General features: G+C 39.4%; 1 protein-coding gene across 2 annotated transcripts in view; it reads left to right on the top strand.

Annotated features, from left to right (window-relative positions):
- PTPRB (protein tyrosine phosphatase receptor type B) overlaps positions 1-12,665 on the top strand; it is a 159,569-nt gene that overhangs the window by 125,528 nt on the left and 21,376 nt on the right. For both annotated transcript variants that reach the window (XM_066591635.1, XM_066591636.1), the window contains 2 exons: positions 2,680-2,814; positions 10,014-10,136. In XM_066591635.1, the coding sequence (XP_066447732.1) occupies positions 2,680-2,814; positions 10,014-10,136 (258 nt within the window). The remainder of the gene's footprint in view (positions 1-2,679; positions 2,815-10,013; positions 10,137-12,665) is intronic.

Below are 12,665 nucleotides of genomic sequence, written 5' to 3'. Positions count from 1 at the left end.
CTACTAACACTAATGTTATAATATTATAATGTAATATGCAGTCCTAGAATAGAGCTTACTGAATAAATAGGAATTACCATAATTTGCTGAATACATCATGTATTTTTGTTAGCCATTAAAAGGTATCACATATACATTACTTGGTTTCTCTTGCTGGGAACCATCATATTTTGTAGTATAATTAACCCACTTGTACTATCTGTTAACATCCAGTAATTGAGTGCATTACAACAGAACATGCGGTTAATGTACATTGATAAAACATTCTGCACACATATTACCCATCATCTTTATCATGCTTCATGGACATATTAATTGTACTAATATGTTTGTTATGCTTTAGATAAGTCACATAAAACCAAATGCTAAGACACCAATCACCGAACTAACGTATTCCATTCACATTAGCATAATATTAGCTGTCAATAAAAATGTATGTTGAGTTGTGTTAATGGCATACAGTTAAGTAGATTATCCTTTTAGGAATATATAATGAAAGATTTCTGATTAAAAGGAATCTGTCACAATATTTTTGCAGCCCTCACTGAGAGCATTATAAGGCAGTGCCTATCACACTGATTACAGTGATATGTCTGCTGTGCATATCTGTGCAGTAGTTTGGGAGAAACTTGCATTTTATTAGTAGTACCCAGATACAGAAGTAGTCCTGGATATTCATGAGCCGCACACATTCTACCTTGCAGCCAACAATTGGCAGTACCCTCACTGTGTACAGTAAGACTGCCTGTCCATGGGTTATTGTTCATTGCATTACCCGTGGCGATAATCCGGCCACGGGTAACACAGTGAAGATTTTCCATAGCGCGGCATCCACAAGCGGAGAATCCTAGTGATTCTCCGCTCGTGGGATCTAAATCACAGCATGTCACGATTTGCCACGATTGTCTGTGGTGAGCCTATCTGTCAGATAGGCTCACCGCAGAGAACTGACAGCGACCCCCCTGCTCCCCCATGGTGGAATATCGCTGGCGATATCCTGCAACGGCCATGGACAGGGAGCCTAAAAGAAGACAGCAGTCAGTCAATGACTGGTGGGCAGGGTGGGTTTAGCTAGCCTGCAGCTCATAAATATCCACGCATACTGTAAGTAGTCCTCTATGCATATGCTGCTACTGATAAAAGGCAAGTTTCTCAAAAAACTACTGAACAGACCCACACAGCAGACATATCACTGTAAGCAGTGTGCCTGTCACTACCTTGTGCTGCCCTCATATAGTGGTGCAAAACGATAGTGATAGAGTCTCTTTAACCCCTTAAGGACCAGGCTGTTATTTTGGGGGATTTTAGCCATGTGGTAGTTTTACTGCCCTATTTTTTTTTCCTTTAGCTACCAAAATTATTTTTGCAGCTTTTTCGTTTTCTGTGACATATAGAGCTATTTCTTAAATATCTTTTTCACAGATTTTTTTCCCGCTTTTTAGTTTTATTGGGCTTTGGGTTATTTTCTTTTTTATGTATATATTGTTGTTTTATTCTGTATTTTTTTTACTTATGTATGTAATTATTCTTTTTACTATATATGTCACCCATGATGTCATAGAAGATCTCTGGGGGACATTCATATGCTTTTGTTTTGTTTTACATTTTTTCCACTGTAGCTGAGGCAGGCAGACTGCAATGTTGTCCTTTCTGTTGTTCTCTCCTTGTATTCTTACCCAAATAGTTTCTACAGAACTACCATTCCCTGAAGCCTAAATCTCTGTGGAGATGAATGCTTTCCTAACATACAATGTAACACTTCCTCCCCTTATATTAAGTCTGTTTCTTATAAATAAGTTGTATCCTTCAAGTCTTGTATTCCAATCATATGTATCATCCTGCCAAGTTTCCGTGATGTCTATGTTAGCAGCTCCAGTTCTCCTTTTTTGTTTCCCATGTTCTGTGGATTTGTGTAGAAACGTTAGTTTATGATCTTTGTCTCTTGCACTTCTACATAATCTTTTGTCTTTGTTCTTTCTTTCCACTTCTAAAGGCCCATTTACACACATAGCAGTGAGTACACACAGGGGCGAGTGTCGGGCATTGTTTGCACGACATTCGTCCCATGTAAATGGGCCTTTATAGTGAGGTTCTCCATTGTGTTCATTATTTGTATATTTTTGCCTGGCCTTTCACTTCCCTTCCCATATTGTTCTAGTTTAAAGCTCTCCTGATGAGTGTAGCAAGGCACATGCCAAATATATGCTTTCCTGTCTCTGTAAGGTGCAACCTGTCTCTAGCAAGGAGTCCATCATATAGGTAATTCACTCCATGGTTTAGAAGCCCAAATCCTTGCTGATAGCACCATTGACGTAGCCAGTTGTTCACCTCTAGAATCCTATTCTATCTTCTTATTCCACTGGGAGGATGGATGGGAAAACTAACTGTGCCCCCAGTTCTTTCACTTTTCTGCCTAGGTCTTCAAAGTCTCTACAGATAAATGCAATGTCCTTTTTTGTTGTATCATTGTCCCTACATGTATTAGTAGGAATTTGTAGTAGTCTGTAGAACTGAAGAGTCGACATAGCCTTTCAAACATATCTTTGATACCATTTCAAAGAATTATCCATGTATAATTTTGTGCCATGAGAAGTTTTCATTTGGCTGAAAGGTTTGTGTCAGTGAACCCTTGCTCTCCTTTCTTATGCTATGCTTCTATCCCATCATTTAACATTGTAGGGAAACAACTTCCGAAGAGAATACATTGCAACTCAAGGCCCTCTTCCTGGTACCAAAGATGACTTCTGGAAAATGGTGTGGGAGCAAAACGTACACAACATTGTAATGGTGACTCAGTGTGTGGAAAAAGGACGGGTAAGTGAAAGATAGCATGCCAATCTAAGGCAACACATGAAGTCATATGACCCACCATGTGACCAAAAAGTCCAATTTATTATAAGGTAGTATTTAATGTATTCATTGGAAACATTAATTCTCAAAAGTTATTATGCTGCAAAGTCCCTTGAATTATGGGAAAGTCATTGTGTGGTAAAGTTAAATTAGTAATTTGAATATGCCCATGACTATTTTGCTATTTATCCATTAAGTTTAATTTTAAATGCAATTAGGCAGATGCAATCTATACTTCATATACTTTGTTTGAAACTAATGATCCATAGCATATCCTAGTTTACACAAAGCAAAATATATTCATAAAGGAGGGTGCTGGTATTTTATTACATATATGTGTGGTACTGCAAGACGTTTGTCTCTAATATTGCATGAAGATAATGTAGATACAGTTGAAGTGGCCAATTTGATACTGATGGAATGGTCGTAGAAAAAGTGTGAAAATGGTAGCAGCAATACTGCATTCATGCTCTAGCAGTATGAAGGACGATGATAGTAAGTTACTAGTATAAAACTATTGCAGCAATGTATTGTCCTTAGTCACTTAATATACATTAAATATATATTTCACTATACACAGTATTATTTGAGCTTCACTTTTGCTTGTGTCCATCATCTATTTTCTCTCATGTCTTCCCCTGTGTAAAGGTGCAGCAAAAACATTACGATAAACAGAATAATTTATCAATCCACAGGGAAGAAATACATCAGAAAAAAATTATTTGGTTGCGGTACGGTTAACCGAAAGTCTTAAATGTCTTAAATTCATAATAATCAATATATTCTCATTGATTATTATGAGCTCGGAACATTTAAGACTTTCAGTTAACAGTACCTCAGCCAAATTATTTTTTCTGATGTATTTCTTCCCTGTGGATTGATGAATTATTCTGTTTATCGTAATGTTTTTGCTGCACCTTTACATAGGAGAAGACATGAGAGAAAATAGATGATGTATTAAGAAAATAAGCTATTTTTGGTAGCTCACCAATGCTCCAGATGAAATAAAGACGTCGAGTGCACAGTTAAATACGGCATCCTCGCACTCAGAAAAATAATATAAAATAAATATAATTGGCTCTCAAGCCATCTTATATAATTAATTGTATTAAAGAAAAAAAAAACTATTAAATATAATAAAAAAATAAAAATAATATACAGATAAATGTACCAAATTTGTCACAAGCCTTTGCAGCGTACCTAGCACACGATCATAAATGCATATATGTAAAAAGCTCCTAGTAACAAAAGAGCACAACAAAGTCCTTCATAAGATAAATGTATAACAAGAAACACCTGTAAACATACTAGAAATATTGCATTTTATGATCTCCATATAGGGGGATTCACATTACAATTGTGGGCCATAAATAATTTTTAACTGCCTATACCAATGGCAGTTAAATCACTTAAAGTTATTCATAGGAGAGTTCATTTATCATATATAACTTTTCAAAAAGTATAATTTCACTCTGCCGGTTACCAGCACTCACCACACCGCTACAGTCCCTAATGTTCTATTCGGATCAGTCACACTTGTATAGACACACATATGTATATATTTTTTCTTCATTATTATTATATTAGTTCCCTATGTATAGGTATAGCAAACATGAAATTGACATTTTATACATTATGACAGCTTACATACAGTATACTAAAAAGTTGTAAATGGAGCCATCACAATGCGCGAGTCAAGTTTATGATTGCTACATCTGTACACAGAGTGCCTCAACTACTGGCATAGAACTGGTTTACTGAAATAGAGATAATACATTCAGTCCATAGAGTAGACGAATAACAAATAAAACGTCCATTAAATTAAAGGTGAATTCTTCTTTAAATCATCGTAGACACTTGAAGAAATGTGATACAATAGGTAGTAGTGTTCTAAACCCCTTACTAGTAATGACCCCCATAACACCTTCAGTAGCTGTCAGCCGAACGAATGTTCATTTGCCCAGCAGCTTTGTTTTCTGACTCCCACAAACACAAGTGCTTTGGTTTGGATAAGTGCTAATGTACAGTATTTTGTGGACAATGGCGCAGACAAACACCTCTGATCTCCAGGGAGAACAAAAGGAGTGGGGGCTGAAATTCACTGTGCCCAATCCTTCTTTTGGTTAACATCATCTAATAGGAGAAAGTTGAAAGGCCCCTATACACCTTCAGCAGTTGTCCGAAATTGGTGGGTTCGAACAGCTTAAAGCCACATGCACACAGCAGAGCCGGATTCCGCATGTGGAATCCTGCAGTGGAATCCAGCCCTGGCAGCAGCGGGGTCCACAAGTACCTGCATTTTTTCATCTTCATCTCTACTGCAGATGGACCGCGTGGCTGGCCGTCGGACATGCACAGTACTGATGTTTTTTTAAACTCATGCTTTTCCTGTGGAATCCGCTGCCCATCTGCAATGTCAATTGCAGACGGGCCACAGGGGGAACAACTTCCATTGACTTCAATGGAAGGCGTCTATGCGGACACTACAAGAAAATGGAGCATGCTGCAATTTTTCATTCATGTGCGGAAACCGCAATTAGTTTCCACTCGTGTGCTGAAGAATCATGTTTGCATAGCATGCTATGAGCGGTATTTGATGCAGAATCCGGAGGGCGTCCACTCCGCAATTCAAATCTGCCCGTGTGTATTCAGCCTTAGTAAAATGTGTATGGGGGTTTTAAATATCTGCTGTAGATTAAAACAAAAAGCAGCGTCTCCTATTTAGATAAAATCTGCTTGAATTATTAGATTTAATTATACCCAATATGAAGCAAAGCATAATGTTCACATTGACCATGTAGGTCTATATGTGGTGCACATTAGTCGTACTGCTACTAAACGGAGGTAGATTTAATGTGTTGATAATGCAGTCATTTGTAAACATAATTCACCATTTGGGTCTGGAGGCTGGAAAAGCTTTTATTAAGTGCTGTCGAAAGGAACCATAAACATAAAAGAAAAGTGAAAGAAAAGAATTAGTAACATAAATATTAGTATTGTCGGTATGATAAGAATTAGGAGGAAAAATAATAAATAAACTTAGCAGGAGAAAATGATTCCCACTAAGTAGATATAAGAGTAATTCAATTTCCACAAACAAGATGCTTTCATTAAAAGAAAAGAAAGAAAAATATCCCCCTGCGACTTCTAATACTTCTGTCATTTCTGTATTATATCAGCAATTGTGAGAAGCTGCGCTCCACGTAATTTGGATTTTAATGAGATATAAACTCGCTAGATAAAAATAGCGCTATAGGATGGCAGAATGACATCTTATTTTAATGGCCAGAAACATGTTTCAGTCTGGAATAATTTATCATCAAGTGGAAGATGGAAATACATAATAAAAAAAACGTATTTGAAAGGTCAAGGTAACCTTTACAAAATCATCGACAGCGGATTATGCAAGAAAACAGGATGAACTTTACATATCCGCGTACTTTTTAAGACTGCTGTTTTTACTTGAAGTTGAAGATAGCTTTTCTATCTGGAGGGACACACAAAATCTAAAAGTAATGATTTTGTTTTCCTATTCTCAGAGGACGTAAATATTCTGAAGCATCGAGACTTATTTTTTATGTCTCACATTTGGGCTGCCTGTCCACGGGCATTGCGGTATGCCGCAGCGGGTCTCTGCCGTGGGAGCCGCTGCCGGGGAGCAGGAGCCAGCTAACGGAGCTCCGCGGTGAGCCTATTTGACAGATAGGCTCACCATGGAGAATCACGGCAATTCACAGCATGCTGCGATTTGCTGGCCGTGAGCGGAGAATCGCTATGATTCTCCGCTTGTGGACAGGGAGCCTGCGCTTTCCATAGCAATGCTATGGAAAGCATGCACTGCGTTCCCCGTGGCCGGATTATCACCGCGGGGAACGCAATGCAAGAACGCCCATGCACAGGCAGCCTTAGTCTACATACTGCATATAAATAGGGATGAGCGAGTATACTCGCTAAGGCACTACTCGCTCGAGTAATGTGCCTTAGACGAGTATCTCCCCGCTCATCCCTGAAGATTCGGGGGCCGGCGTGGGGTGGGGAGCGGCGGGGGAGAGCGGGGAGGAACGGAGGGGAGATCTCTCTCTCCCTCTCTCCCGCCCGCTCTCCCCTGCTTCCCGCCACAACTCACCTGTCAGCTGCGGCGGCCCCCGAATCTTTAGGGACGAGCAGGGAGATACTCGGCTAAGGCACATTACTCGAGCGAGTAGTGCCTTAGCGAGTATACTCGCTCATCCCTACATATAAACTATAGGTGTAATGTTCACATATACTGTATAGAACATGATAAAACAAAGTTTGTGGCTTGTGTACTTGTCCTCTTTGCCTGTTCACTGTCACTTGCAATTGTCTAGATTTTGCTAGAATCAATCATACCATACTCTTCATGAAGTCAATAAAGTGCACGAAAACCTACTTGGGTATTTTCCATTGAGTAGTTCCAACGTATCCTGCAGCTCTGTCCACAGATCATAATCACTCAGATATGTCCCTACCCCGAATGTGGCTCACAGTGTTTCCCTATCTCTCACATATACACTAACTCCCATTTTGATGGGAAACCAAATAACCCACTTGAATGTTTTCATAGTGTAAGAGGAAAATGGTATGGCCACTTTCAGACAAGTGTATTTTAACTCCGTATTTGGTCCGGTTTGGTGGAACATCATACGAAGCTGATGTAAATCTATGTACTGTATCTATTCAATTTGGGGCTGTGTTTTTAAGAAACAGACTACTTTTGTCAATTTTTGCCTCCATATTTGCATTTATTGGTATTATTTTCTAGTTGGCTAATATGGAACAGTATTTGCACTGTAGAAAATAAAAAGACAGAAAATATAGATCATACAATAATGAAATACTGATGACATGTAGTGCAATGTCATCTATAACTCAGCCATATTATGGATCCGTATTACAGACATGTCACAATACAATCATCTGAAACTGGCCTATATGTGAAGCCAACCCTGGGAAAATATACAAACTGTGTGCACATGTTACTCCTGGTCAGACTCCACCCTAGAATCCCAAGACTAAGTAGAATCAATACTAACTACCAAGTCACAATATATATTGGACCAGTTATTCAAGCTATTTTGAATCATCAGACTCCCCTGGTCAAGCATATGTCTGTCCCAAGGAGACAGAGACAGGCATTTTCTCACTCATCTGACTCATATGTTCTCTCCTACAGCCAAATGGCAAAAATCGGATAAAAGTTATAGCCTATAAATTACATCACATATAATATCAACTTCATCTAAGGACTTATACACACAGCAGTACAGCAGTCATACAGCCTCTGTATGTTGCCATATAGGCTCCATTAGCCTCAGTGTATACAGAGATATTCTGCTCTAGAAGTAGGGCTCATATACATCTATGAAGGCCATATTACAACTCAGGTAGGTAGTAGCGGATAGAAAAAAAGGAGTGGAAAATCTCTGGTAGGGGATGACTTTTGAGTACTATGAAATTTTGGACTCCTTAAAGGGGTTGTCCCGCGGCAGCAAGTGGGTCTATACACTTCTGTATGGCCATATTAATGCACTTTGTAATGTACATTGTGCATTAATTATGAGCCATACAGAAGTTATAAAAAGTTTTATACTTACCTGCTCCGTTGCTAGCGTCCTCGTTCCCATGGTGCGGACTAATTTTCGGCCTCCGATGGCCAAATTAGCCGCGCTTGCGCAGTCCGGGTCTTCTGCTGTCTTCTATGGGGCCGCTCGTGCAGAATGCCGGCTACGTGTAGCTCCGCCCCGTCACGTGCCGATTCCAGCCAATCAGGAGGCTGGAATCGGCAATGGACCGCACAGAAGCCCTGCGGTCCACGGAGACAGAGGATCCCGGCGGCCATCTTCAGCAGGTGAGTATGAAGACGCCGGACCGCCGGGATTCAGGTAAGCGCTCCCGTTTCGGCGCGGGACAACCCCTTTAAGGTGAGAGAAAGAAGAGAGGTCTCCCTAATAGTATAGCTAGTTCTTGTTATGGTACTACAGGTGTAGCCAACCCAGATGAACACTACACTCATAGGGGTGGTTGTGTTAGCAAACTGAAGAAATAATTCTGGGAATAAGGCGCAACCTGATCTAATATTAAAAAAGCACTTATCCACAAAATTATTATTTGACTTCTTTGTTTCTGAATAGTACCAGCATTGACAGATGCGTCTCGAGGCAGCTGCAAATAAGGGAGATGGAGCAATACTTCCACAGTTCCAACTATTGGAAAGCAGCATTCCTTCAAGTCAATGTTAGACTCTATACAAGCCTTGTAATAATAGACAGGAATTGAAAGCAAAGCCAGAAACCATGCACAGACAGCTGTTTCTGGGCTTCTCTCTAGCAAAGCCAGAAACCTACATTGATGAGGGGCAAACATCCTGAAACAGCCGTCTGTGCATGGATTCTGGTTTTGCTTTCAATTCCCCACCATTTCCTAACTAAATATTGAACTAAGTGTCCCCTCCAAAAAATACACAACCTGGGGAAACTAAAAAAATTGCCAAAGATTGGGCTCTTTATGTCACAGTCTCTCAATGACAATGCTTCTGGCCCAATGTGAAAATACTATAAGTAACAGTTCTCTTCATCATGACTCAGATCCAAAGGTGTTGTGTATTTTAGGGGAGACAAACTAGACCCTTGCAATGAATAGGGCATATAATGTACAGGAAGTGGGAATAGATATACAAGTTTCATGACCTAAATGCAAATTGTAGACTTTTTAGATGCAGAGTCTATAGAAATGAACACTTCATAGGCTATAAAGGAACAAAGGAAACTATTTAAACAGAATTGCAGCATTTTGATGGGTTTCTAATGTCCTCATTGTACTCTGGAGATATGTATTTGTTTGATCTATTATTTATTTCCTATCTGGCATATTTTTGTGATGAGCTTTTTCTATAGCATCTAGTCATGAGCTACATTCATATATTCTACTATAGGAAATGTCTCACATTTATCTCGTTATATACATTACTCTGCAATTACTATTGTTATAGATTTACAATTCAAGTCAACTGTGAATTTCAGTAGTATAGGATTTCTAGCTCTGGTTATAAAGCACTTTTACAGCCATTGACTGCACCTCAGCATTTCTCATAAGAGACAGCTATTACCCGTCACTCAATATCTTATTATATTTTCTCCTTACAGGTAAAATGTGATCATTACTGGCCTTTTGATCAAGACTCATTGTATTATGGGGACCTCATAGTTCAGATGCTATCAGAGTCTGTGCTTCCCGAATGGACAATAAGGGAGTTCAAAATCTGCAGCGTAAGATCTTTTTCTCATATTGAGATTAAACAGTGTGAAAGTTTCCACTTCTGCCCAGTCTCATTTATCAAGTACATGAAATCGATGGCAGAGTACACAATATGTAATTCTTATTTTGCTAAACTTTTTTTAGCAATTCATCACTGCAATTTGTGCCCTTTGTGGTAACTAACATAAACCTTATATTTATTAAAAGGTCAAAACTACTTCTTTTGCAAAACCAGAAAAGCTCTAGAACATGTTAAAATAGATTGATTGATGGTATGGCAGTCCGATTTGCATTGTGACATTTAGCCTTGACACCGCATTCGTGATTAGAGGAAAATCATAGCTGGCACACCAAGTTAAGTGAGCATTCCACAAATGAGGGCAGCTGAAGACTTTATGCGGATTATGGAGATTCATGTCTGTGTCAGAGGCATCCATTCTCACTTCTTTCCAACCAAAAAGAGGTGAAGGTTAGGAAAACATTTCATTTAGGATTGTTTGCTGCTGGAATCTTTAGACTATACAGTTTACTACTAGAGTTGAGCGAACGTACTCTGTCGAGCCTGATGCTAGTTCGAGTATTAGCGTACTCGATGGTACTCATTACTCAAACGAGCATCACGCCGTGTTCGACTCCGCCCCAGTTTTTGGCTCCTCCCCACTGTGACGTGCCTGTTTTAGCCCCTCCCCGACGCAGTGCGCCCGTCAATGGCAAATTTTTTGGCTGGCAGGCAGGGCAGAGAGAGAGAGAGAGAACCAAGAAAAAAAAAAGCTCGGGACCTGGCGTCCCACATACAAAAATGCTCGAGTCTCCCATTATAGTCAATGGGGTTTGTTACTCAAGTAGAGATCTTGAATTTTACGAAAAGCTTGACTCGAATAACGCAGACCCAAGCATTTGGGTGCTCACTCATCTCTATTTACTACCATGGGAGGCAGTAGAGACATTTTGCTTCTAAGCTGCATTTCTGACCCCTTGAATGTCTGATATAGAATGAATCATAATGCAAACAACCTTACAATGATACAAATACTGACAATTGATTTTTATTGGGTTAATGAAAAAAATGGAAAAAAAATTCTTTGAAAGTTAAGAAGCATATTGAACTGAAGGGCATATGGTAGAAGGGCAGAGTGCATATTTGGTAAGAGGCATTAATATAACATAAGGCATTAATATAACATTTGTAAAATGTATGCAATCAGGACAGAAGAAAAATACTTCAGCGCTCCGTTAAGCTGTATCAATAAATATCAGGATCTTACTTGTTTGGGGTGCCCGGTCTCCTGGCACCCCTCACATCCAGGAAGGCAGAAAACCCAGAGGAGAAAAGCGTGTTCTTTTATGGATCAAAATTTAATATTTAAAACAAGTTTACAATGCGACGTGTTTCGGCTTGTGCTAAGCCTTCCTCAAGCATATACCACATACCACAACCTACCTCTATTTATAGTAGGCATATGAATGAGAGCAAGCAATCTCTTTCAGTCCCACTCCTAGTGGGCGTTAACTTCCAGTCATTCATATAATAAGGCACATGTGCAGCTCTCATAGTATCTTACCCCTAGAGTATTAGCATCCTTTCGTGTGGGGCCGGCGCTGGCCATGCGTCACAGGGTAATGCACCGACAAGCCTCCGGGGATGTTATGATGGTAAATGGAATCGCTCCGTGTGGCGTCCGCGTGGTAACGCGGCGGCATTAGTGGGGGTTGCTCCTAGTGATGTCAGTGTAGTCACGTGGTAACGCGGCGCCATTAGTGGGGGTTGCTCCTAGTGACGTCAGTGTAGTCACGTGATGCTTCTAAGCTGCATTTTTGACCCCTTGAATGTCTGATATAGAATAAATCATAATGCAAACAACCTTACAATGATACAAATACTGACATTGATTTTTATTGGGTTAATGAAAAAAATGGCAAAAAAATTCTTTAAAAGTTAAGAAGCATATTGAACTATATGGTAGAAGGGCAGAGTGCATATTTGGTAAGAGGCATTAATATAACATAAGGCATTAATATAACATTTGTAAAAGATTCCATTTTTCTTGAGAGATGTTCTGAGTTGAGCCTGCAGCTCATATTGTACTCCGGTTTACCAGTATAAAAAGTAAAAGAGTATTGCTTCTACAACCCCAATTCGAAAAAAAACAGAGACACTGTGTAAAATGTCCATAAATGTAAATAAAAAAAAGAATGCAATGGTTTGGAAATCTCATATAACCATATTGTATTCATTATAGAACATAGAACACAGATAAGAAGGTTAAAATGAGACATTTTTCTATTTCATTTTTTAAAAAATTTACTAATTTAGACATTGATGGCAGCAACACATCTCAAAAAACTTGAAACAGGGCCATATCTGCCATTATGTAGCATCCCCTCCTCTTTTCACAACAATCTGTTAAGTCTGTGAAGTGAGGAGACCAATTGCTGGTTATGGGAGAGGAATGTTGTCTCATTCTTGTCTGATGTAGAATTCTAGCTGCTCAGCAGTCCCGGGTCTTCTTTGCTGGATGTTTCATTTCATAATGTGCCAA

The sequence above is a fragment of the Eleutherodactylus coqui genome, chromosome 2 (genome assembly GCF_035609145.1).
Source record: "Eleutherodactylus coqui strain aEleCoq1 chromosome 2, aEleCoq1.hap1, whole genome shotgun sequence".
Lineage (NCBI taxonomy): Eukaryota > Metazoa > Chordata > Amphibia > Anura > Eleutherodactylidae > Eleutherodactylus > Eleutherodactylus coqui.
Note: the sequence above shows the minus strand (reverse complement) of the source record. Positions and strands in the feature narration are given on the sequence as shown.